General features: G+C 44.6%; 1 protein-coding gene and 1 non-coding gene across 4 annotated transcripts in view; one reads left to right on the top strand and one right to left on the bottom strand.

Annotated features, from left to right (window-relative positions):
- KPNA7 (karyopherin subunit alpha 7) overlaps nucleotides 1-26,861 on the top strand; it is a 64,825-nt gene that overhangs the window by 25,856 nt on the left and 12,108 nt on the right. For all 3 annotated transcript variants that reach the window (XM_024745401.1, XM_024745402.1, XM_024745404.1), the window contains 6 exons: nucleotides 9,789-9,877; nucleotides 10,958-11,083; nucleotides 21,857-21,939; nucleotides 22,369-22,637; nucleotides 24,024-24,106; nucleotides 26,374-26,637. In XM_024745401.1, the coding sequence (XP_024601169.1) occupies nucleotides 9,812-9,877; nucleotides 10,958-11,083; nucleotides 21,857-21,939; nucleotides 22,369-22,637; nucleotides 24,024-24,106; nucleotides 26,374-26,637 (891 nt within the window). In that variant the 5' untranslated portion in view covers nucleotides 9,789-9,811. The remainder of the gene's footprint in view (nucleotides 1-9,788; nucleotides 9,878-10,957; nucleotides 11,084-21,856; nucleotides 21,940-22,368; nucleotides 22,638-24,023; nucleotides 24,107-26,373; nucleotides 26,638-26,861) is intronic.
- Nucleotides 20,093-20,282, bottom strand: LOC112400013 (U2 spliceosomal RNA). Its single transcript, XR_003003352.1, has one exon. It is a non-coding gene; the product is annotated as a U2 spliceosomal RNA (small nuclear RNA).

The following is a 26,861-nucleotide window of genomic DNA, read 5'->3' as shown; positions in this document are numbered from 1 at the left end:
TGATGGCTGCACAGCAGCGTGAGTGTACTCAAAAATGGTTCCTGTGTCCCCTGCATCGGCAGGCGGACTCTCAACCACTGCGCCACCAGGGAAGCCCTATGTTAAGGTATTTTACTACCATAAAAAAAGAAAGAGAGAGACAGAGAAAGAGAGAGAGAAGGGAGGGGGGAAGAAGGGAGGGAGGGAAGGAGGGAGGGAGGAAGGAAGGGAAACAGTTGCGACCCCAGCACAGGCAGTAGCACACACTGAGGCAAAGATGGGGCCACACAGACCCGGTCTTCCCATCATGTAACCTCAGGCAATTCACATCGAGGTTGGCAGCCTCAGTTTCCCACTCTGTGAAATGCGATTGGTAATTCCTACTGCATCAAAGGAGTCAAGGCAGGTTAAACAAACCAGGTAAACAAACCCATCCAGGTAATTCAATCTCAAGAATTTAACGTAAGAGTTTGTTGGAAAGGTGTAGGAACCTGCCGTCAGACCAGTGGGCAAGTGGTCCCCAGGGGTCAGCCCCGAGCAGAGTTCGGGAGGGTCGAGGAAAGGGGCTCAGTGGAGGGTGGGGCTGATGGAGGAAGGAGATGGAAGCGGGGAGCTGAGGTCATGCTCCCAGCCTGGGTGGACGGTGTGGCCCTTGCCAGTGATCGGGGCTTAGGAGTCGGAGAGGATGAAGTGACCTCCACTTGAGGACTTGGATTCCATCTGAAGTGATCTTCCTGCTGCTTTTCTGAGTCCTCTGGGTGGCGACTGTGGGCTCTGTGTGGTGAGCTGATTCGATTTACTCAAAGGATGCCAGTTCAATGCTTGGCTCGGGAAGGGTATTGAACACGCCCACCGTACACCCTGGGTACTTCCTGGGTGATGGAGGGGGGAACGCCTGGAACACAGTGGGGGCAGGGGGAGAGCCTGGCTCTGGGGCCAGCACACCCACTTATGCATTCCACAAATATAATGAGCAATGACTCTTCCTGGCCGTGGGGATAAAGCGTCGAGTCAAACAGACAATGCCCCTACCCTCATAGAGCTTATGCTCTATTTCAGGGGTGGGGATGGGAAATAAACAAGTGAATGCATTGCATTTCAGTTGTTAGCAAGTGCTGCCCGGGAGAACATCAGAATGAAGTGAGTCAGGTGGGGATGCAAGGATGGGGTGAGGTTTGATTTTAGACAGGGTGACCAGGAATGGTCTCTCAAAACTGACACCTGAAGGAAGTGAGGGAGGCACAGGGAACAGCAGGTGCAAAGGCCCTGAGGCCAGCGTGGTCCTGATGTGTTTGCAGGACCGAGAGGAGGCCAGGGTGGCTGGAGCCAGAGTGGAGGGAGTAAGGTCAGAGGACGAGGATGGGAGGCAAGGCAGAGCATGAAGGGCCTCACGGGCGATTGTAGGGATGTTGGGAGCACTGGAGCGTTTGAGCAGCAAAGTGGTGTAACTTGACTTAAATGTTTAAAGGATCTGTGCGTGTGTGTGTGTGTGTGTGTGTGTGTGTGTGTGTGTGTGTGTGTGTTTAAAAGCCCGAAGGGGCACAGGCCAAAGCAGTGACGGCTGTGATGAGGTGGGAGGGTCGCCGGTCCCAAGTGGAGGTGGAGAGAGGTGGGTTGTCTCAAATGCCTTGGGCAGAACAGGGAGGCCTAGGGCAATCTCTCTGCTGGCCTTGGATCCTGTGGGAATCAGGCCTCCTGTAAGCCATCCTGACTCCCCCTTTTCTGACACCATCCCTTACCAGCCACCCCAGCTTGAAACCACAGCTTTAACTTATATCTCTGTGTCATTATCACCCACCACTGCCTCGAGTGGCTCACCGGGTCCCACCCCAGTTCTGAGCTGACGGGCCTTCGCTGTATCCCCACCTCGATGTTCTCCAGGCACCTGGATGTGCAGGTCCAACCCTGAACCCCATGCTTCACCAACTCAGAACCCCGACTTCTCCGCCCCCATCTCCTGCTGTAACCAGGGTGTCCTGGGGTCGGATACCTCCTCTTTCTAGCCCCACCTGGGAAAGAATCCTCCTCTTACCCCTTCCCTCCAGGTTAGCCTAAATATTCTAAAATGACCCACTAAGAATGTTGCTTTTGGTAGGTGTGATCATGGTATTTTGGTTTAGTTTTTAAGTCTATCTGTTAGAGATTCATTCTGAAACTTTATGGATGAAATGATATGCCTGCGATTTCCTTTATAACACACCAACCAAAATCAATAAATACATAATAAAAAAGATGAGGGGAGAAGAAAGAAAGGTGGAGTTGGTAACTATTGGACCTCGGTGTCCTCAAGGATTCGTTTGTACTCTTCTCTCCTCTTTTACAAATTTGGAATTTTCCATAATAAAAAAAAAAGAAAGTAAAAATAAGGCAAATAGGGACACAACCCTGCTGGGACCTTCAGGGGCTGCCTGCTGCTCTCCGCACAAAGTCCAAACACCTTCAAAGAGTGAGTAACAGGTGGGTGCAGCCCCCTGACACTCTTCGGAATTCCTGGCTCAAAGAGCAAACAGACGTAATTGGTTTTATCATTGATTAAAAATCCCCTACAGGGCTTCCCTGGTGGCTCAGTGGTTAAGAATCCACCTGCCAATGTAGGGGACATGGGTTTGAGCCCTGGTCCAGGAAGATCCCATGTGCTGCAGAGCAGCTGAGCCTGTGTGCCACAGCTACTGAGCCTGTGCTCTAGAGCCCAAGAGCCATAACTACTGAGCCCACAAGCCACAACTACTGAGCCCGCAATCCACAACTACTGAAGCCCGTGCGCCTAGAGCCCGTGCTTCGCAACAAGAGAAGCCACCACAATGAGAAGCCTGCGCCCTGCAACAAAGAGTAGCCCCCGCTTGCTACAACTAGGGAAAGCCCGTGCACAGCAACAAAGACCCAACAGCCAAAAATAAATAAGTGAAATAAATTTATTTTTAAAAAATTAATTAAAACTAACAAACGTAGTAAGGTAGATAGCTAGGGGGAAGCAGCCGCAAGGCACAGGGATATTAGCTTGGTGCTTTGTGACAGCCTGGAGGGGTGGGATGGGGAGAGTGGGAGGGAGGGAGACGCAAGAGGGAAGACATATGGGAACATATGTATATGTATAGCTGATTCACTTTGTTATAAAGCAGAAACTAACACACCATTGTAAAGCAATTATACCCCAATAAAGATGTTTTAAAAAAAATTAATTAAAAAAAAATCTCCTACAGACAGTGCAACTTCCTACTGCCTGGACCAGAGTGGATGGCTCCCTCTGCCCCTCCCCTGTCACCAGGCCATCTTTGACCAGGCACCTGACCCCATCGTCCCTCTAACAATCCTGAACAGCCTCTGTTCCCAAGTGAACCATGGCTGGGTTTTCTTGCCTCACTGCCTTTTCCTATGCTGTTCCCTCTGACTGGAGCATTTTTCTCACAATTTTTCACCTGCTGACTTCTTTTCCTACAGACGTGGCTCTAGCATCACCTCTTCCAGGAAGCCCTCCCTGACCTCCCCTGTCCTGTGTTGTTGCAATTACTCTCCTGTTCCCACTCTAGGCCCATCTCTGCTCCTGATGGGAGGGCGGGAACCAAGTCATCTTGTTCACTGTTGCACACCAGGGCCTGAAACACAGTGGGGACAATAAATATTTGTTGAAGAAATACATGAAATTTTGTTCCTATTTCCATTTCGATACGAGGCAGACCTATTCCCGCCACCACCCAATCTTTTGCCTGCCTTGGGAAGAAACATTTGTTAACTGTTCGACAGCAGCTTTAAGCCTAATCCCTCAATTTTAGGAAGAGGCCACTCAATCCAGCTGAATCCCGGAAGCCTTAAAACACCCAGAATACAAACCCTTCCCTGGAGGTAGATGCCGCCGCCCCTCGCCTATTGATCAGCCATCTGAGGGTCTCCAAGGCTGCAGCTGCAGAGCCTGAAGGTCCGCGGTGCCTCTGAGGCTCCCATCTGTACCTTGTCGGTGCATGAGAGTCACCTGGAGACCTAGGCCTCCCTCCGCACCCCACAGGCCAGCTCAATCAGTCTCTGGGGTGGGGCCCTGGCGGCAGGGTGGGCGGAGCTCCCCACGTGATTCCAAGAACAGTTGACATTGGTCAGAAACCAGCCTGGGGATGGGCCAAATGCCCCTAAAGACATGCCACCTGCTGAGAGCATTTAAGGCCAACCAGGGGGCTGGAGACTGTGGCTCCCTGTCAGGTGAGTGATGGGTGGGTGGAGGGTGCCGGGGACCTTAGAAGCTGTTTGGGGGCCCCAGAGAGGTTGCTGTGGTCATTCCCTCCCCCAAAGCTGGTGGCCTGCCTGGAGCAGTGGCTCCCAGGAGGCCCAGGCTGGGCCTTGCCCTGTTGAACTTCAGTCTTGGTCGACAGAAGCTGTGCTAAGGGGTGCTTGGCTTGTTTTCAGGATGGGTGAGGAGGGGGTGGTAGTTGGTGGGGACCTTTCACCGTCCAGAGCCCAGGCGGGGTTGGGGGGATGGCAGGGGGCCTGGGGCTGTGTCACGCGCACGGCAGCTGGCAGCCTGTAGATCCATGTGCCCTGCGTCTTTGCTGGTGTCCTACTCCCGGAAATATCCCTCGGGATGTTCTCACCTGGGGAACAAAGCCTTTCCAAGCCTTGGAGGTGGATCATGGGAAGAAGGCCTGGTTGCTTGCTTCCTTCTTGCTTTGACACGTGCATCTCATCTTGGCCAGCATGGGCCGGGGAGGGAGGCATGGCTGTGTGTCTTCCTGCCTCCAAGGTGGTGTCAGGACACGTCTATTTGGTAAAACCGTGCAGGGAGCTGAAGAATGCCGATGGAGGGGGCGGGGGCCCTGGAACTGGAGACCACCCCCCTTCCCCGGGGGCCCACTCCAGCCCCAGCGGTGTCTGCTTGCTGACCTTGGAGCTGAGGTCGGCTCAGTCTTCCGAATAAGCCTCACTCACTCCAACCCAATGCGTGGTTTTAGCTTAAAACAAATCCCACTTTGTTTGAACAAGGGGCTGTTAGTGATGTAGATCTGAACACACCTCAAAAGATGTCCCCGGTACAGGTGAAGTGAAGAAGCACGCTGCCAAACCCTGTCTGTGATCGGCTCCCCTCCTGCAATCAGCACCTTGGGGCATGTGCAGAGTGGCTGGGACGTGTAGAGGGTGGTGTGCGTTTTCAGAGGTTAACTTGGAGGAGGAGGGGGGTTATGGGGAGTTAATGCTCAGTACGCTTCTGAAGTATTTCATTTTCTTAAGCCGTGAGCATGTATTAAAATCAGAAAAATCCTGCTTTATAGAAGCCAGCTCTGGGGTGATGAGACATATCTTAATTTAAAGCCGGTTTGGGTTCATGAAAGATGCTCACAGTGAAAGTTTGACTAGACCTAGGGAAGGACAGAAAAAACCAAATGGCCTGTAATGCTCCCACCAGAGAAAGTGACCCCATGCCATTACTAAGGCGTGGCCAGGGAGGGTCCCTTGGGTGGGCTTCTGCCACCTGACACCCAGGGCAGGGGGTCTCATAGTGTGGGGAGCAGCAGAGCTGTCCTGAGGCTGCGGGGGTGGTGTCAGCCCCTACATTGATGGTGTTTGCCTATGTAACTAGTCTGGCTTTCTCTGGATCTCAAATTTAGAGAATCAATGAAGAAAGGTACTGACTTTGAGTTTGTTGCATAACTCAAAGCCTCCAAATTAGCGTTCTCATTATACTACTGGTAAAGGATGACGGGGTAGCCAGCTCTCCTGGTGCTAGAAATAGCCATGTGAGGGGAAGGAATCACGTTTGAGCTGTGAGTAGAGAAGCCTGTGAAAGCCAGAAGGATCTGCTTTGCAGCTGGCTTTGTAGGATGTCCCCAAATGAAGTGGTGTGGCCAAATCTGTGACTTTCAAACTGCTTTCAGGGACAAGGAAGGACTCTGATCTGAAGTCAGGCTTTCCTGATTATGCCACCTGATACAGGCCTTCCACTTGATTTTCGGTTTTTGGTTTTTGGCTGCACCGCGCAGCTTGTGGGATCCTCGTTCCCCGACCGGTGATTGAATCCCAGGCCCATGGCAGTGAAAGCACCGAGTTCTAACCACTGGACCTCCAGGGAATTCCCATTCATATTTGATTTGAAGGAAAGTGGCGGCCCTCTGAACCCCTGGATCCACTTCCCAGGTTCCTTATGGCCATACCATCTGAGATGTGGCAGAAGCATGCATGGTTCCCATGGCAACAGTCCTAGAACTAGGCCCTGCCTTGGGTCTCTCAAGGAGCAAAAGCATTTCATCCCCGTGTACCAAACCGGCCTCTGTGCACATTCAGACAGTCTCATGAGCTGAGTTGGTCAGACCCCTAACAGTGAGTGAGACGCAGCAATGAGGTGGCAACAGAGTGTTTCCAAAGTGGCCTCTGTTGTTTCCATTGCCTAAAACGGTGCGCTTTCCTGTTTTCCAACATCTCACCCATATGTTAAGTGCCACCCACGGTGGAGACTTGGTGTTTCCTAATCTGACCTTGTTACAGATTACGGCTGCAAAGTTTAGTGATCCAAAGCATGACGCAGGAGTCAGACATAGGCTGATTCCTGGCTCTGAGGCTTAACAGCTGTGGGAACTTTGGCAAATGGCATCTGCAAATGTTTCCTCACTTGCAAAATGGGGCTCTTTCTCCCTTACTGCTAATGTTGCTTCATGTTTGAGTTTTTTATTAATTTATTAAAAAAAATTTTATCAGAGTGTAATTGATTTACAGTGTTGTGTTAGTTTCAGGTGTACAGCAAAGTGATTCAGTTATACATATACATATATTCATTCTTTTTCAGATTCTTTTCTCATATCCTTTATCACAGAATATTGAGTAGAGTTCCCTGTGCTATACAGTAGGTCCCTGTTGGTTATCTATCTTATATATAGTAATGTGTGTATGTTAAATCCAAGCTCCTGATTTATCCCTCCCCTCCACGTTTCTCCTTTGGTAACCATAAGTTTGTCTAGCCCTGTATCATTTTTTTAAAATTAGATTCCACATATGAGTGATATCGTATGATATTTGTCTTGCTCTTCCTGACTTCACTTAGTGGGAAGTGAATTTCTAGGTCCATCCATGTTGCTGCAAATGGTATTATTTCATGTTTTTTTTTAATGACTGAGTAATATTCCATTGTATATATATACCACATCTTCTTTATCCATTCCTCTGTTGATGGACATTTAGGTTGCTTCCATGTCTTGGCTATTGTAAATAGTGTTGCAATGAACTTTGGGGTGCATGTAGCTTTTTGAATTAGTTTTGTCCAGATATATGCCCAGGAGTGGGATTGCTGGTTCACATGGTAGTTCTATTTTTAGTTCTTGAAGGAGCCTCCATACTGCTCTCCACAGTGGCTGTATCAATTTACATTCCCACCAACAGCATAGTAGGGTTCCCTTTTCTCCACACCCTCTCTAGCATTTGTTGTTTGTAGACTTTTGATGATGGCCATTCAGACTGGTGTGGGGTGATACCTCATAATGTTGCCTCATTTAATCCTAAGTGTCCAATATTCCTTGTATGTAATAAACACATTTTGGCCATTGCTGTCTGAAATAGGCCCATAATACTATCCTGCTCCTAATTTATATTGCCATATGTCTTACCTCTCGGAGATGTAGCATATAGCTCCTTATTTAAACCCAAATCTCGGGTTGCAGCTGATCATCCTTTTGACCTTGGCTATTACAGCAACTGGAAAAGTCTTTTGCAATGGTGTTTTCAAGGGTGTCATGATGAATAGCAATGATTTACCTGTGGGTCACTGGGTCATAAAAAGCAACTCTTTCTTTCCTGATGGGGCAGGATTGGAGATGACTTTAAAGTAGATGAAGGGATGGGACATGGTTACTCTCTGGCCTGAGCCTCCAGGGCTGAGGTTGTCCTGCAGCATCATTCTTTCCTCTTCCTGATGTGCTGGCTTCTGGTGTATTGTTGGAGGTCGGTCTACCTCCAGCTTGAACTTTTAACCGAATTAATCTAAAGCCTGAGATTGTCTCAAGCCAATTTATACATGGTGCTTCTCCTGGTAAATACACAGCAGTGGAAGGGCTATGGATGTCACTGAGGCTCCTTGACTCTCTGGGGGTCGGGGTGGTGGAGGTGACCAGTGTGACTTTGTTAACGAAATGTTTAGAGCTTCGCAAATGTTCCTGTGACCCATTGTGTGACCCATTGTGTCACTCTCCACCTCTCCAGATGAGATGTGCTATGGGGAGGGAGCAACTGGTCAATTCTGGGAAGTAATTTGCATTTCCCACTCTCAGATTTGCACACATTGTCAGCTATTCTTGCCCAAGCTCCTAAAGAGACTAATGCCTTAGAACAAGCAAAGTCACAGCAGTGAAGCCTCAGCTCTGAGGCTCAGCTGACTTGTTCTCCTATCTGTCTGGGGCTGGTGGTGCTTCTTTTTATGGATTTGTCCCTGGCATGGTAGCCGCTGTTAACCGGTAGTGCCTTTGAGGCTGTGCTTCTGTTGTTCTGTCTCAAATTCCCTCCTTTCCCTGGTCCCTTGCTGGCTCTTTGTTTTCTTGGACCCTAATACACAGGTCACCAAGACTCAATTCTTGTTCTGTTCTCAGATAGAGTTCCTCTTCTCTCTCCTTGGCTCTCTCCTCACAGAATTCTCCAAGTTGTCTACACCGTCCCATCCAAATTGATATGTCTGAATTAGTCTTTCCTACCAAAATTATTCCCAACTGCTCTGCTCTCAAGAAGAGAGTCTGTTGGTCATCTTTATCCAGTTTTCTCTTTGGTAGAATGTAGTCTGGCCCATCCTGTATACTTAGAAACAGATGAATATTCATTGCATGCTTGTAAGAAAGGTTATTCCCTGCTGCCCTGTAGGAAGTCCAAACTTGCCCTGATCTGAATAACCTCCTCTAATGGAGGGCTAACTCCCTTTGTGAGCTTATCGCTCACCACCCTCTTCTAACAAATATTTGAGTACCTACTTACTACATGCCATGCATTGTGAAGGGGCTGAGGAATCATAACTAAGACACGCATGGTCCCATTGTCCTCGGGAGTATGGAGGGGAAGATGCACTAACAAGAATATATTGAGTTGTGGTAAAAGCTATGGAGAAAATGAAACAGACAGATTGGGAAGATACTTCGCTTCTTAGATAGGAAAGAATCGTTGGGTAAAAGTGGGCTGAGGCCAGCTCACGTAGGGTGGGCATCATGGTGAACTTGAGTTTTCTTCTAAGATCAACCAGCCACTAGAGGGTGGGAAAAGAGTGGGGGACATTACATGGTCAGTTTCATTTTAAAAGATCACATGGCTTTGTGTAGAGAACAGATTGGGATAAGGCAATGGTAGAAGCAAGGAGTAGAGTTTGGAGGCAGTTGCCATAGTGTGGGTGAAAGATGATGGTGGGCTGGACCAGGGTGGAGGAAGTCCTCTAAAAAATTAGGAGTGGGACATGCTTGAGACAGTCCTGTACTAATGTGCTGGTGGATTGGATGTAGGAGAAGAGGACCATCTTCCTGTCATAGCCTGGTTGGGCTCCTCAGCATCCTGTACATATGCTCTGAACAGAACTCCTTGGACCCAGCCACATGGAAGGCTTCTGTGCTTTCCTTCCAGCCTACCCTAGCCATCCAAAGCCCAGTTCAAGCCAAACTGCCCCTAAAAAGATATCCCTTACTCCTGTAGCCCAGGGCTGGTCCCCTCTGAGTTCCCATGATGCTCATTGCCTGTTGAACTGGCATGTGATGCCTGTGGATGCTGCTCTCTGTTCCACCGTGGGTCCTTTAAGGGCTTATAGCCCGGATGGCTTTTACATAGTAACCACATACTGGGCACTGAAAATCTCTTTGGAACTGTCTTACCTACAGGTGCTTTACTTCTTCTAGTCAATATGCCGACTTCAGAAGCTCCGGAAGAGAGGCTGAGAAAATTTAAATATCGTGGCAAAGATGCATCTGTGAGTATGAAGCAATACCTTACTCTATCAAGGATGGGCGCAGTAAAAAGCACATGGTTGAAATGCATTAAAAATATTGGAGGGCTTCCCTGGTGGCACAGTGGTTGAGAGTCTGCCTGCTGATGCAGGGGACGCGGGTTCGTGCCCCGGTCCGGGAAGATCCCACATGCCGCGGAGCAGCTGGGCCCGTGAGCCATGGCCGCTGAGCCTGCGCGTCCGGAGCCTGTGCTCAGCAACGGGAGAGGCCACAACAGTGAGAGGTCCGCGTACTGCAAAAAAAAATTGTGGAGAGTGGGCTAGATGGGGTGAACAAGCAAGTATAGCAGAATGTTCATTGTGGGTAAGTGCATGGATGTTCATTGAATAATCCTTTTAACTTTTCTGTATATCTGAAAATCTCATAGTAAAATATTGAAGGTGGGGAGGATCAAACCTCATGGACTTGGTCGGACAACTGTAGACTCAGATCAAGGTCTCCATGTGATCTTGAAACTATTGAACTTCAGAGCCTCAGTTTCTTCATCTATAAAACAGGGCTGATACCTACCTCTTAGGACCTGAGTAGCATCATCAAGTACCTGGTATATAGATGCTTACCTGCAGCTCTGCATGTCAAGGGGGCTTACCAAGGAGCTAAGATGTTGGGAATACAGGTACCAACCAGCATGCCTTGAAGAGAAATAGGACTCAGAAGTGAAAAGTCCAGACTGCTCTCTCTACTGGGATGAGCACGAGGGCTGGGCCAGGGAGGCTGTGCTGTGTGTGAATCTCTCATTCAGCTTCTCTGGTCTCTGGTCTCCAGAGGTATCTACACCTGAGAATCCTGGCTGGCCAATGGGTGTAAATGGTCTTCCTTCACTTTGGGAGGAAGATTGGTGATCTCTCTAGAGGTGGTAGAGGAGGAGAAAGAGGCAGAGGAGGCTAACTGAGCTGACTGTTGACTAGCTGTGTGATCTGAACTCTTCCAGCCTGTTGCATCTGTAAAAGTGAAATTGGATGCTTTGAAGTGTGCTCTAAAGGCTAAACAGGGTGACAAGCTGACTTCCCAGCTCTAAGGGCTCCCTTTCTTTTCCTCCTTAGATGAGGCGGCAGCAGAGGATAGCAGTCAGCCTGGAGCTCCGCAAAGCCAAGAAGGATGAGCAGTCCTTGAAGAGGAGAAACATCACGGATGTCTCCCCTGACGCTTCTGAGCAACAGACCAAACGGGTACGTCGGGAACATGGCATTTAGAGTAGTTGGGTATAAAACACATCCTTAGTAAGTTTCTCTGCGTTGAAAATGTTTGAGTCAGAACTTGCAAGCTCTAATGGAGTTCCTTTAAGGAAAGGGGTAGAGAGATGGTGATTAGAACTAAACTGCTGTTTCCAGGAAGCTAAGTGTCATTAGCTTTGTGGCCGTGAGTCTGGGATCTATGTTCTAACGGGGTGGAGAAGATGCTGCCTCTCATTGAAAATTCACTTGCTGCCATTCAGCTGGAAACAGGAAATGAGGAGTCATGGAGGTTCTCCCTCACTGGAGGCACAGTCACTCGACGTGTCACGTCTTACCTAGGACTTGAATGCTGTCATCTAGCTTCCATTCTCCATCTGCCCCAACCTCACTCAAGGCAAATCCTGGGGTACTTCCAGGCCAATATTGTTGTGGTGAATCTTTTGCTGAATGCCCTGACTTAGGAGGGTTAGAACTCTGATGGTGTTGTGTCTTCATGTCTTTTATGATCTGTTATGTTAACTATCCATGTGCATCCTTGCATCCTGCTAGGATTAAGCCTCTTAGAGGGCAGAGATTGGTTCAATCTGGGCAAGTGGATCCCATGATGTTCTACTGTCCACCAAATGGGATGGATGTGATCATTCTTTGAATTGTCCTAGGACTCTGAACCCTACTCCTCCCAGCTTCATTCGTCTAGAGGAGTCCCTAGGATTCCTGCCACCCAAGGAAGATGAAACTATGAAACACAACTATGAAAGAGTTTTCTTTTTTATCCTATATTAGCATGTTCCTTTTAAAATTCGAATTCACATACCACAGAATTCACCCTTTTAAAGAATATAATCAGTGGTTTCTAGTATGCTCACAAGGTGGTGAGACCATCACCACTTACTAATTTCAGAACATACTCATCACCTCAGTAGAAACCCCACACCCACGAAGCAGTCAGTCCTCACTCCTCCTTCCCCCAGCCTCTGGTGACCATGAATCTACTTTGTCTCTGTGGATTTACCTATTCTGGGTATTTCATATAAAGGGAATCATATAATACATAGCTTTTTGTGCCTGGCTTCTTTCCATCAGCAAAATGTTTGCAAGGTTCATTGATGTTGTAGCATGTGTCAGTACTTTCCTTTTTGTGGGTGAATAATTTCATTGTATACCACATTTTGTTTATTCATTCATTAGTTGATGGACATTTGGATTGCTTCCATTTTTGGGGTGTTATAAGTAATGCCACTATGAACTTTTTTTTTTTCCTTAAAAAAATTTATTTTTATTTTTTATTTTTTTAAATTTTCGTTTGCATTGGGTCTTAGTTGTGGCATGCAGGACCTTCCTTGAGGCATGCGGGATCTTTCGTTGTGACACGCTGGCTCTTTGTTGCGGTGCACAAGCTTCTCTCTAGTTGTGGCGTGTGGGTTTTCTCTCTCTAGTTGTGGCGTGCGGGTTCTCTCTCTCTCTAGTTGTGGTGTGCAGTCTCCAGGGTGCGTGGGCTCTGTAGTTTGCGGCATGCAGCCTCTCTTGTTGAGATGCGCCAGCTTAGTAGTTGTGGCGCATGGGCTTAGTTGCCCCGTGGCATGTTGGATCTTAGTTCCCTGACCAGGGATCGAAGCCTCGTCCGCTACGTTGGAAGGTGGATTCTTTACCACTGGACCACCAGGTCCCTGCTATGAACGTATTATGCACAGGCTTTTGTCTGGACATATTTTCAGTTCTGTCAGGTATACGTAGCAGTTGAATTGCTGGGTCGTATGATAATTCTAAGTTTAACTCTTTGAGGCAGTGCTTGTGGTGAGCTGAATAATGTCCCCCCACCCCCAAAATCTCCCTACCCTAATCCCCAGAACCTGTGAATGTTACCTTATATGACAAAAGGGATTTTGTAGATGTGGTTAGATTAAGGATCTTCCTTTTTTTGGCTGTGTTGGGTCTTTGTTGCTGTGAACAGGCTTTCTCTAGTTGTGGCAAGCGGGGGCTACTCTTTGTTGTGGTGCGCGGTCTTCTTATGGCGGTGGCTTCTCTTGTTGTGGAGGGTGGGCTCTAGGCACGCTGACTTCAGTACTTGTGGCACACGGGCTTAGTTGCTCCACGGCATGTGGGATCTTCCCAGACTAGGGCTCGAACCCGTGTCCTCTGAATTGGCAGGTGGATTCTTAATCACTGCGCCACCAGGGAAGTCCCCAGATTAAGGATCTTGAGATGTGGAAATTATCCTGGATTATCTGGATGGGCCCAATGTAATCCCATCTGTCCTTATAATAAGAAGGATGAAGGACAAGGCAGAGCAAAAGCAGAGATGAGCGTGTAGTGCCTTGAAGATGGGACGGGTCAAAGGCCAAGCAACACAGGAAGCCCCACTAGAGGCTGAAAAAGGCAAGAAAATAGACTCTCCTCTCAGAGCCTCCAGGAGGAAACAGCTCTGCCAACATCTTGACTTTAGTCCAATGAAACTGATCATGAACTTCTGACCCCTAGAACTGTAGGCTGTAACTTTGTTTTAAGCTACTAAATTTCTGGTAATTTTTTACAGTACAAATAGGAAACAGATAGGCTGCCAAACCTGTTTCCAAAGCAGCTGCATCCCTGTACATTCTTACATCCTTACCAACACTTGTTATTTTTCATTTTTGGATTAGAGCCATTTTATGGGTGTGAAAGGTTGTATTGTTGTAATTTTCATGTTTTCCTAATGATGATGAGCAGTTTTTCATGTGCTTACTGGCTATTTGTATATCTCCTTTCGAGAAATGTCTATTCAAACCCTTTGACAATTTTTAAAATCAAGTAATTTGTCTTTTTTTTTTTAATTTTTTGCGGTATGCGGGCCTCTCACTGTTGTGGCCTCTCCCGTTGCGGAGCTCAGGCTCCGGACGCGCAGGCTCAGCGGCCATGGCTCACGGGCCCAGCCGCTCCGCGGCATGTGGGATCCTCCCAGACCGGGGTACGAACCCGTGTCCCCTGCATCGGCAGGCGGACTCTCAACCACTGCGCCACCAGGGAAGCCCAATTTGTCTTTTTATTGAGTTGAAAGGGCTCTTTATATATTCTGAACATTAGACCCTTAGCAGTTATGTGATTTGCAAATCTTTTCTCCCATTCTGTGGGCTCTCGTTTTACTTTCTTGATAGACTCTTTGAAACACAAATGTTTTAAATTTTGGAACAGTCCAATTTATCTATATTTTGTCTTTGGTTTTCTTGTGCTTTAGGTATCATATCTAAAAATCCATTGCCTAATCCAAAGTCACCAAGATTTATGCCTATGTTTCCTTCTAAGAGTTTTATAATTTTAGCTCTTATGTTTAGGTCTTTCATCCATTTTGAGTTAATCTTTGTAAGTGGTATGAGTAGGGGTCCAACTTCATTGTTTTACATATAGATGTCCTGTTGTCCCAGCACCATAAAGGCTATTCTTTCTCCATTGAATGGTCTTAACACTCTTGTCAAACATCAGTTGACCATAAATGTGAGAGTTTATTTTTGGACTATGAAATTTCTACCATTGATCTATATGTTTATCCTTATGCCAGCACAACAGACTTGATTACTGTAGCTTTGTAGTAGGTTTTGAAATTGGAAAGTGTGTGTCCTCCAATTTTGTTCTTTTTTCCCCCCAAGATTATTTTGGCTCTTTGGGATCCCTTGCATTTCTATATGAATTTTAGAATTGGCTTGTCAATTTTTTCGCTAAAGGAAGCTCAGATTTTGATGGAGATTGCATTGATCAGTTTGTGGAGTATTGCTATCTTAACAATGTTAAGTCTTCCAGTTTATGAACATAGGATATTTTTCAATGTACTTAATTCTTCTCTAATTTTTAAAAATAGTTTTCAGCATATAAGCGTTGTGCTTCTTTTGTTCAATTTACTCCTAAGTATTTTATTCTTTTTGATGCTACTGTAAATAAACTTATTTTCTTTATTTCAATTTTGTATTGTTCATTGCTAGTGTACAGAAATACAACTGATCTTTGTATGTTATCCTGAAACCTAGCTGAACCTTGTCTATTAGCTCTAAATTTTGGTGTGTGGATTCCTTAAGATTTTCTATATTCAAGATCATGTCATCTGCACACAGAGAGAGTTTTACTACTTTCTTTCCAATCTAGATACCTTTAATTTCTTTTTCTTGCTTAATTAACCTGTCTTGAACTTCAATACTGTGTGGAATAAAAGTGGCAAGAGTGGATATCCTATGCTGTTCCTGATCTTAGGGGGGAAGTTTTCATTCATTTACCATTGAGTATGAGGCTAGCTGTGAGTTTTTTGTAGATGCCTTTGTTTGATTGAGGAAGTTCCCTTTTATTTCTAGTTTGTGTTGAATGCTTTTCTTTTTTTTTAATCATGAAAGGGTGCTGGATCTTGTCAAATGCTTTTCCTGCAGTTGTGGAGATGATCGTGTTTTTTTTCCCCGTATATTCTATTGATATGGTGTGCTACATTGATTTTCATAGGTTGAACCACCCTTGCATTCCTGGGTTAAATCCCAGTTGATTATGATGTATAATCCTGTTCATGTGTTGATGAATTTTGTTTTCTAGAATTTGTTGAGGATTTTAAGATATATTCATGAGGGATACTGATCTGTACTTCTTGTAATATCTTTGTCCAGTTTGATATTGGGGTAATACTGGACTCATAGAATGAGCTAGAAAGTTCCCTCTTCTATTTTTTGGAAGCATTTGTGAGGGAGTGCTGTTATTTCTTCTTTAAATGTTTGTAAAAATTTACCAGTGGAGCCTTTTGTATCTGGGCTTCTCTTTGTGGAATTTTAAAAAAATTAATAATTCAATCTCTTGTTATAGGCTTATTCAGATTTTCTATTTTTTAACCACTTTTGGTTTGTGTTTCTAGGGATTTGTCCCTTTCATCTAGATTATTTAATTTTTTTGTATACTTTTCTCATAGTGTCTCTAATCTTATTTATTTCTGTTAATTCAGTAGTAATGTTCCCAATTTTATTCCTGGTTTTAGTAACTTGAGTCTCATCTATTTTTCTCTTGGTCAGTCTAGCTAAAGATTTGTCATTTATGTTGCTCTTTTGAGCCAACTTTTGGTTTCATTGATTATTTTTTTCCTCTCTATTTTTTTCATTCTCTTTCATTTATTTCCACTCTAGTATTTAATATTTCCTTTCTTCTGATTTTTTTTTTTGGGGTTTGATTTTCTTTCATTTCTAATATTTTAAAGTAGGAAGTTAGGTTATGGATTTGAGAGCTTTCTACTTTTTCAATACTTGCATTTATGGCTACATATTTCCCTCTGTGCTCTGCTTTATTTATATCTCATTGGTTTTGGTATATTGTATGTTTTTTTTTTCCATTCATCTCAAAGTATTTTCTAAGTTCCCTGGAATTTTCTTCTTTTTATCCATTGGTTATTTAGTTTGGAGTAATACCATTTTAATTTCAATAGTATATAAAACAATACTCCTATATAACTTTATTCCCTCCCTGCTTTTGCTCTCATTATCATCCAAGTTACCTCTTTACACATCATGTGCCCATTAATATAGGTTTATAATTATTGCTTTATGCAGTTGTCTTTTAAGTCAGAAGAAAGACTTACAATAAAAAATACATTTATACTGTCTTATTTATTTTTATTTTATTTTATTTTTTTTGGCTCCAAGCTGTGTGTTGGATCAGGTCTGTTCTATGCATTTCCTCATTTTTCTTTTTTTTTGAATTTTTGAATTTTATTTTATTTATTTTTTTATACAGCAGGCTCTTATTAGTCATCCATTTTATCCAATCAGTGTATGCATGTCAATCCCCCAATTCATCACACCACCACCCCCCACCCCCTGCCGCTTTCCCCTCTTAGTGTCCATACATTTGTTCTCTACATCTGTGTCTCAATTTCTGCCCTGCAAACTGGTTCATCTGTACCATTTTTCTAGGTTCCACATATATGCGTTAGTATACGATATTTGTTTTTCTCTTTCTGACTTAATTCACGCTGTATGACACTCTCATAATTTTATTGATTTGCGTCCTCTCCCTCTTTTTCTTGATGAGTCTGGCTAATGGTTTATCAATTTTGTTTATCTTCTCAAAGAACCAGCTTTTAGTTTTATTGATCTTTGCTATTGTTTTCTTTGTTTCTATTTAATTTATTTCTGCTTGGCTCTTTATGATTTCTTTTCTTCTGCTAACTTTGAGTTTTGTTTGTTCTTTCTCTAATTCTTCAGGTGTAAGGTTAGATCGTTTATTTGCGATTTTTCTTGTTTCTTGAGGTAGACTTGTATAGCTATAAACTTCTCTCTTAGAGCTGCTTTTGCTGCATCCCATAGGTTTTGGATCGTTGTGTTTCATTGTCATTTGTCTCTAGGTATTTTTTGATTTCTTCTTTGATTTCTTCAGTGATCTCTTGGTTATTTAGTAATGTATTGTTTAACCTCCATGTGTTTGTGTTTTATACATTTTTTCCTTGTAATTCATTTCTAATCTCATAGCGTTGTGGTCAGAAAAGATGCTTGATATGATTTCAATTTTCTTAAATTTACTGAGGCTTGATTTGTGACCCAAGATGTGATCTATCCTGGAGAATGTTCCATGTGCACTTGAGAAGAAAGTGTAATCTGCTTTTTTTGGATGGAATGTCCTATAAATATCAGTTAAATCTATGTGGTCTATTGTGTCATTTAAAGCTTGTGTTTCCTTATTAATTTTCTGTTTGGATGATCTGTCCATTGGTGTAAGTGAGGTGTTAAAGTCCGCCACTATTATTGTGTTACTGTCGATTTCCTCTTTCATAGCTGTTAGCAGTTGCCTTATGTATTGAGGTGCTCCTATGTTGGGTGCATATATATTTATAATCGTTATATCTTCTTGGATTGATCCCTTGATCATTATGTAGTGTCCTTCCTTGTCTCTTGCCACATTCTTTATTTTAAAGTCTATTTTATCTGATATGCGTATTGCTACTCCAGCTTTCTTTTGATTTCCATTTGCATGGAATATCTTTTTCCATCCCCTCACTTTCAGTCTGTATGTGTCCCTAGGTCTGAAGTGGGTCTCTTGTAGACAGCATATATATGGGTCTTGTTTTTGTATCCATTCAGCAAGCCTGTGTCTTTTGGTTGGAGCATTTAATCCATTTACGTTTAAGGTAATTATTGATATGTTTGTTCCTATTACCATTTTCTTAATTGTTTTGTGGGGTTTTTTGTAGGTCCTTTTCTTCTCTTGTTTTTCCCACTTAGAGAAGTTCCTTTAGCATTTGTTGTAGAGCTGGTTTGGTGGTGCTGAATTCTCTTAGCTTTTGCTTGTCTGTAAAGCTTTTGATGTCTCCATCGAATCTGAATGAGATCCTTGCTGGGTAGAGTAATCTTGGCCATAGATTCTTCCCTTTCATCACTTAAAGTATATCATTCCACTCCCTTCTGGCTTGTAGACTTTCTGCTGAGAAATCAGCTGTTAACCTTATGGGAGTTCCCTTGTATGTTGTCATTTTTCCCTTGCTGCTTTCAATAATTTTTCTTTGTCTTTAATTTTTGCCAATTTGATTACTATGTGTCTCGGCGTGTTTCTCCTTGGGTTTATCCTGTATGCGTCTCTCTGTGCTTTCCTGGACCTGGGTGGCTATTTCCTTTCCTCTGTTAGGGAAGTTTTCAACTATAATCTCTTCAGATATTTTCTTGGGTCCTTTCTTTCTCTCTTCTCCTTCTGGGACCCCTATACTGCGAATGTTGTTGCATTTAGTGTTGTTCCAGAGGTCTCTGAGGCTGTCTTCCTTTCTTTTCATTCTTTTTTCTTTATTCTGTTCCACAGCAGTGAATTCCACTATTCTGTCTTCCAGGTCACTTATCCGTTCTTCTGCCTCAGTTATTCTGCTATTGATTCCTTCTAGTGTAGTTTTCATTTCAGTTATTGTATTGTTCATCTCTGTTTGTTCTTTAATTCTTCTAAGTCTTTGTTAAATATTTCATGCATCTTCTCAATCTTTGCCTCCATTCTTTTTCCAAGGTCCTGGATCATCTTCACTATCATTATTCTGAATTCTTTTTCTGGAAGGTTGCCTATCTCCACTTCATTTAGTTGTTGTTCTCGGGTTTTATCTTGTTCCTTCATCTGGTACATAGCCCTCTGCCTTTTCATCTTGTCTGTCTTTCTGTGAATGTGGTTTTTGTTCCACAGGCTGCAGGATTGTAGTTCTTGCTTCTGCTGTCTGCCTGCTGGTGGATGAGGCTATCTACTATACTGTCTTTTTTTTTTTGTGGTACACGGGCCTCTCACTGTTGTGGCCTCTCCCATTGTGGAGCACAGGCTCTGGATGTGCAGGCTCAGCAGCCATGGCTCACGGGCCCAGCCGCTCCACGGCATGTGGGATCTTCCCGGACCAGGGCACGAACCCGTGTTCCCTGCATCGGCAGGCGGACTCTCAACCACTGTGCCACCAGGGAAGCCCTATACTGTCTTTTATATTTACCATTATATTTGCCTTTCTGGTGTTACCATTATATTTGCCTTTCTGGTGTACCTGAAGAACTCTCTTCTTGTAGAGTGAGTTTGCTGACAATGAATTATCTCAGGTTTTGTTTATCTGAGAATGTCTTAATTTCTCCATTTTATTATAATTTGCCATGTATAGAATTCTAGCTTGACAAACTTGCTATCAGCATTTTAAATATGTCATTTATGCTTTCTGGGGATAAATCAGCTCTTGATCTTGTTGAGGACTTGTGTATGGTGAGTTGCTTCTCTTTTCCTGATTTCAAGATTCTCTTTTTGTTTTTGGCTTCCAACATTTTATGATGTGTCTAAGTGTGGATCTCTTGGAGTTTTTCCTGTTTGAAGTTCATTAAGCTTCTCAGAGGTGTAGATTAATTTCTTCATCAAATTTGTGATGTTTTTGGAAATCATTTCTTCAAATATACTTTCTGCCCCTTTCTCTCTCTTTTCCATTCTATTATGCATATGCTGTTGATCTGTAAGGCTGTGTTAAGTTTAATCTTCATTTGTTTTTTTAATAAAAAACACAGTCTTTATTTCCCTCAAAGGGGGTGCACTATTCCTGGAAGTACAGTAATACCTGGGTCAATGCATGGAGTGGATGGAGCAAAGTTCTCTTCCATCTCCTAGTTCCAAAAATCCATTTAATATATTGTCTTTGGATAGAGGATGTGTCAGAAATTAAACTGATAGGAATAGCTACTATTCTTGCTTCTTGGCCTTTTGGCTAAGATCTATTCATTCTTTTTTTCCCTCATGCTGCTTAATCTCAATGGACCCATCTTTAAGTTCACTGATGATTTGTTCTGTGTCTAAGACATCATTCTTATGTCTCTAAGACATCATTCTTAGACTTTCCTTTAGTTCTTTAGACATGCTTTCGTTTAGTTCTTTGAACATATTTAAAGTCTTTGTCTAGTAAGTCCAATGTCTGGGCTCCTCAGGGACAGTTTCTATTAATTGCCTTGTTTTTTGCTTGTATACGTGTATACTTTAAATGTCTTGTAATTTCTTTAACAACTAGTCATTTAAAATAATGTGGCAACTTTGGATATAAAATCTGCCCCCCCACCCCTTGCCCAGGGTTTGTTGTTGTTGCTCATTGTTCATCCAGTGACTTTTGAGTTGCTTTTGTAAAGTTTGTATTCTTTGTCATGTGTAGGCACTGAATTCTCTGCTCAGTTAGCTTAGTGGTCAGCTAATGATTGGACAGAGATTTCCTTACACACTTGGAAGCAAAAGTTCACCCAGTCTTTGCCAAGGCATTCTGTGTGCATGTTGGGGCATGCCTTCAACATTCAACGAGGAAGCTGACAATGCTGCCTTAAACCTTCACTTCCTGCTTGCACAGAGCCTCAAAGTCAGCCAGAGGTGAGACCTCAGGGTCTTTTCCATTTTTTATGAGCATGTGCAACGGTTCTATAGAGGCATGTGACCTTCTAAATTTTCAGGAACATGTTGGAGTTCTCAAAGCCCCAATGAACATCTCATTCCCAGCTTTGCCTTTTAAGTTTTTTGGTTAGTCTATTGTTTGCCCCCAACTGTTATCTGACCCCCCCACCCCCCACCCCAAGCAGCTGTGAAGTTGAACCACTTCCTCTAACTGTTTTTAACAAATACCTCCAGGGAAAAGACTTTTTGCATTGTGTGAGCTCTGAGTCAAATAAAATAGAATCTTACAAATGGGATCTCCCAGGAAACTACGAGAAGCATCGAATAATAATAATTCTCTGGGAATGAGGCTTTAAGGGAGCACCAACCTGTTCTGCCTCCTCCAGTGGCTGCTGGGCTGTTGGTTTTCAAAGCTACCACAGAGCTGGGGGAGGAGTGGGAATAAGGCAAGGCAAAATACCATAAGCCTTGCTGTTCTTACTGAGATTTAGACATTTTTCTTGAATAAACCCTTTTCAGCTTGAATAAAACAAATTGCTGCAAACCTTTGGTCAGTTTCCAGAGTTCTAAAAAAGTTGATTCTATTTTTCAGGTTTCTTGTTGCTTTTCTGGAGGAGAGAATTTTGAGGTCCTTGTTCTCCCATTTTTGCTGCCACCCACTAGCATGTTCTTACTGCATGGGATAAAAAGGTTCTGGGGATCCAAGTGATGATAGGAATTACCTATCCCCCAGAGCATGGGGAGTGTCCCACAAATCAGTGAGACCACCAAATGTTCTTCCTTCCCCTAATACAGACCAGCATACACATTGAGACTTAGTGTTCAAGCCAGCTTCTTCTAATCAGATAGATGGCTAGACTAGATGACCTGTGGTTCCTTTTGGCAGAGACTCTGACTTGAATGTATGTCTCCTTGCAGGTCAGCCTCACCCTGCAAGAAATAATCAATGGTGTCAATGCCTCAGATCCAGAACTATGTTTCCAGGCCACCCAGGCAGCCAGGTATCACCAAACAGACTTGTATTATTGACAGATGCATAGCTAGAAATGGGTTCCAGCAGCCTATTTGGTTTCTTGGCAGTGGCAAAATGCCCACACAATATAAGAAAAGGCCGGTCCATCCCAAAGTGAGATGAAATTGCTCCTCTACACTGTCCTTGAGAACAACTTAAGATATGCAAGTGTGGTCAGAGATGAATGGCTTAAGTTAAATTGGCCTCAACAGGAATGGCAGCTCATAGATAATAACTAAAGGGAAAAATATTGCTTCATCACTGCAGAGTGCTACAGGCTGAACTCTAGGATATGAAGGAGCTCTGGCCCAGGGGTTTGTTTCATTTGATAGTTAGGAATGCCAAGAACATCCATAAAGGAGGTTCTTCTTACCTGCCTCACAGGACATGTTCTTGTCTTTTCTCTTACACTGCGAAGGAAAATGCTGTCCCGGGAAAAGAACCCTCCTCTGAAGCTGATTGTTGATGCAGGGCTCATTCCCAGGCTGGTGGAGTTCCTGAAGTCATCCCTTCATCCCCGCTTGCAGCTCGAGGCAGCCTGGGCTCTGACCAATATTGCCTCCGGTACTTCGGAGCTGACTCGTGCTGTCGTGGACGGAGGGGCCATCCAGCCCTTGGTTGAACTCCTGTCTTCCCCTCATATGACTGTGTGTGAACAGGCAGTGTGGGCCCTTGGTAATATAGCAGGTGAGCCTCTCCCCTTGGTTGGGGGCAGGGGGCAAAGAAAATGGTGGGCCTTGTGAGTGGCATGCGATGGGAATTCTTTGGGTAGTATTGTAGATCAGACGTTTTAAGTATAAATACCTAGCAATGCTGGGAAGAGTAGAACGGGCCTTTCCAAAATTCAGAGTCAAGTTCAGAGACCAAAAATTGAAGCTGAAGCTAGAAGGCATGGTATGTTCTGAAGCTCCAGGCTGCCTAGGGACACCTGCCAAGACTGGGGTCCTACAGCCTCAGGGCTTAGTGGCTTCAGGAACAAAAGACAAGTCTTTGGCTCATGCAATGTGGGGATTTTATGACAGACCCTTACATCACCCAGTACCCTAAAAGAATTCTACCTTCAGTGAAAGTTGCCCAGGGAATACACACGAAAATGTCTGCTTAGTTTAGGATAAAAGTCTCCCCTGAAAACGCAATCCTAAGACTGGCCTCATGGATTTGGGACTGGGTACTGTATTCCCTGCATGGTCTGGGAAAACACAAGCTGGGGAGTGAGTGCTGTCAGGTTAGGAACTCCAGGATCCCTGGCTGAATATAAATGTGATGCTCTCTGGGGGAAACAAACTCAGTCGGGCCCCTCAGGATTTTGACAAAGTAAGATCAGCCAAATATTAGCAATTTCAAGTTCAGAAAGTCAACAATCCACTATGACTGAGTCAGCAGAAGCAAACAATGTGATTAGACCTCCAAGGACTTCAGAGGATGGAATTAGCAAACACAGAATATAAAATAAGTCTACTTTTTAAAAGCTTGCAGAAATAAAGCAACTATTACAGAGATTTCGTCTCTCATTTTGCTTAGTGCAGTAAGGAACAGGCAAAATCGGGTGGTGTAGTATAACTTATACCTTGCCTGATGATTGAAGAATTACAGGCTGAGATGTCTAGGGTCTAAAATTGGTATTCTAGCCAAAGTAGCAGAAAACTGATGGCTAGAATCTGTCCATCTCCCAGACTTTGTTCTGAGTTGCATTTGGAAGTTACTGCCCCATGTCAAAGCCTTCTGGGAAGACAATTTGGTCCATAGTGGCCTTTGTCTCCTGAGAACCATGCTGTGAGATGCCACCAGCATTTAGAGCGTGCTGCCTGGGCCCAGTTGGCTGGCTCCTTGATGGGTCCAGAGACTCTGCTTATAGCAATCCCTGCTGTGTGGTGCCTGATTTCCACATCAGGCCATCTATTCAACCAACATGTCAGAGACCCAGGGTCTAGTTCATGGCTATACTATCTACTTGCCCAACCCAGGAATGAGTTTTGGCCTCTCCCCCTTTGCAGAGACTTGTGAAGAATTACTCACCCACCCCAGGACTCTCTCTGTTCCCTCTTTGAGTGGCATGTTCTTGTCTATTTGTAGGTGATGGACCAAAATTCAGAGACGACGTTATCTTGAGTGATGCCATTCCACATCTGCTGACCCTGGTTTCATCAAGTATACCAGTGAATGTCTTTTTTTAATTAATTTTATTTATTCATTTATTTATTTGGCTGCGTTGGGTCTTAGTTGCGGCATGCGGGCTCTCTGTTGCGGTGCGCAGGCTTCTCTCTAGTTGTGGTGCATGGGGTCAGTAGGTGCAGCGTGCGGCTTAGTTGCCCCGTGACATGTGGGATCTTAGTTCACTGACCAGGGATTGAACCCGTGTCCCCTGCACTGGAAGGCAGATTCTTAACCACTGGACCACCAGGGAGGTCCCCAGTGAGTGTCTTTTTAATGAGGTAACCTAGTTAGGTAACAGGTTCCCAAAGTTGGGAAATGGGGTATGTAATTCCAAATCAATGCTAGGCCATGTTGTTGCTGCCCGGCCCCCTAACAATAGTAATGATGAACAAGGCCTAGGACTGAATATTCCTTTGGGTAGAAGTTGATCCAAATTTGTCCTCAAGGGCAGTAGTGCTGATCTTTCTTTGCGGGGGGCGTTGGGAATTAGAAGAGACCCATTCAAGTTTTTCTAAGCTTACAATCCTGCAAAAGTAGATGACTGAGCTCTCTGTTCCAGGAGTACAGACAGAATTAGTGGCTCACCAGTTCTGTTCCTGGGTAATAAATAGGGTCTAGGTTGGAAGCTTAGGGTCCAAGTTGATTGCTGTGGCAACACTAGAGGACTCCCTGGGTTAGGAATGGAATTTGGGTTCTAGATTTGCCTCAAACAAAAATGAAGAGAAGGCAGCTTCCAAAAGTCAAGGGAATAGATGCCCTGCCTTCAAGGTGAGAGAGAACCTGATATGGTTGAACCAGAAAAAGGCTGGCATGACCAAGGGAGCTTGCAAGGAGAGAGCAATATAAGATGACAAGTAGGGCAAGGGACTTAGACATCATCTTGGTGGCAAAAGGAAGGCTTTGGAGGGTTTCAAGGCAGGAAGTAAAGTGGCCTGATTTTCCAGAAAGACCATTCTGGCTGCTTGCTGTAGGATTATAGCAGAGGGAGATGGAGAAGCAGATGGACCTGGGTTGCTGCTGTGATGGGCATAGAAGGGGGAGACAGAAAGAAGTGAGGATGCCCTCGGGTTTCAGGTTAGTTTGTTTAGAGCACTGTCCTCCTAGAGATGTGGGGAGGATTGAGGGAAGAAGGAATTGGAGCCTTAGTTGTACCTATTAAGTTGAAGCCTGTGAGAGGCACCATTGCAGCAACAACAGATAGATAGATATGCAGGTCTATCTAGGTGATTGTGCATGTATGTGTCATCCAGCTGGGCAAGGTCAGCCAGAGCAGGGATCAGCCAATCTAACCTGGCCAAGTGCTTGTTTTTTTAAATAAAGTTTTATTTATTTGAAATAAACAGCCACACCCATTCATTTACATACATATTGTCTGTGGCTTTTGCAGTGTTAGAGGGCAGAATGGATAAGTTGCAACAGAGACCACGTGGCCTGCAAAGTTGAAAAACTTTATTATCTGGCCTTTTACAGAAAAAGTTGGCTGACCTCTGGTCTAGAGTGTGAGGAAAACCAAGACCAAGTCCTGAGGGCTCTGAAATTCAGAACTCAGTAGGACCTGCTAAGAAGAATGAGAAGAAACAGCCCATTTGGCAATACAACACCAGGCTTGGTGTCACAGATGGCAAAAAGAGCTTTTTCAAAAAGCTTGGATTTGGTGACTTGGAAGGAGCTGATTTCATCACTAACTCCAAAGAAGTAGGGGAAGAAACCAGACTAGAAGGGGTAGAAGAAGATAGACAGTGAATACGGATGCCTCCTTGAGGATGGATTCTGAAAAATAGAAGTGGGGTGATGGCTGGAGAGGCACCAAGGGTAGGGGTTGAATGTCGCAGAGTGTGTTTCTATACTGGTGGGACTGATCCAGAGGAGAGAGGTGATCCTGGGGACGGATGGGAAGACTGATCTTCAAATAGAAGGTCAAAAACGTGGTTAGGACATGTTGGTAGAGTTCATAGGCTGGTGGGAAGACCAAGTAACCCCTGCTTGATCTCTGTTTCATCAATGAGAAATGAAATTAGGTCATCACTCGAGTCAAGTGGGGAAGGACATTTTGAAGAATATAAGGAAACCTCCATCTGACGTTTGCATATAAAACAAAGCTCATTCTCTGCGTTCCTCCTATACTTATTACCTAGAATAAATTCCTGTTTGAAGCTCTAAGGCTTGGGTTCATGCGGGTCGATCCTACTGATCAAAGAGGGTCAGGACACATTGCCATTGGTGTTTTCCTTCTTTGCACCCCTTGCTGGAGACAGTCTCCTCGTTACAGGTCACATTCCTGCGGAACATCACGTGGACCTTGTCCAACCTGTGCCGGAACAAGAACCCATACCCTTCTGATCACGCAGTGAAGCAGATGTTGCCCGCCCTCTTCCACCTCCTGTGGCACCCAGACGAAGAGGTTCTCTCGGACACCTGCTGGGCTCTGTCCTACCTCACCGATGGCTGTGATACACGCATCGGCCAAGTGGTGGACACGGGGGTCCTGCCCAGGCTGGTTGAGCTCATGAGCAGCTCAGAACTCAATGTCTTGGTAAGTGTCCCGGGTCGTGTCGGTCTCTGTAGAGGCCTTCAGATTAGAGTCTGTGGGTCATCGTCACTCGAGCAGGTTCTGTTCTCTCCTACCCGCAAGCCTTCCCCAGCTGACATTCATCCTTTACCTGGAACAAAGCTGCTCATATGCATTTCCCTGGTCTCTGCTACTCTGTAGCCAAAGACTTTAATCGGCTTTGATCCAAAATCCTAGTGGGTATTCAG

Source organism: Neophocaena asiaeorientalis, unplaced genomic scaffold, assembly GCF_003031525.2.
Source record: "Neophocaena asiaeorientalis asiaeorientalis breed wild unplaced genomic scaffold, Neophocaena_asiaeorientalis_V1.1 scaffold461, whole genome shotgun sequence".
Taxonomy (NCBI): Eukaryota; Metazoa; Chordata; class Mammalia; order Artiodactyla; family Phocoenidae; genus Neophocaena; species Neophocaena asiaeorientalis.
The sequence above is the reverse complement of the archived record's forward strand: the minus strand, read 5'-3'. Positions and strand labels throughout refer to the sequence as shown.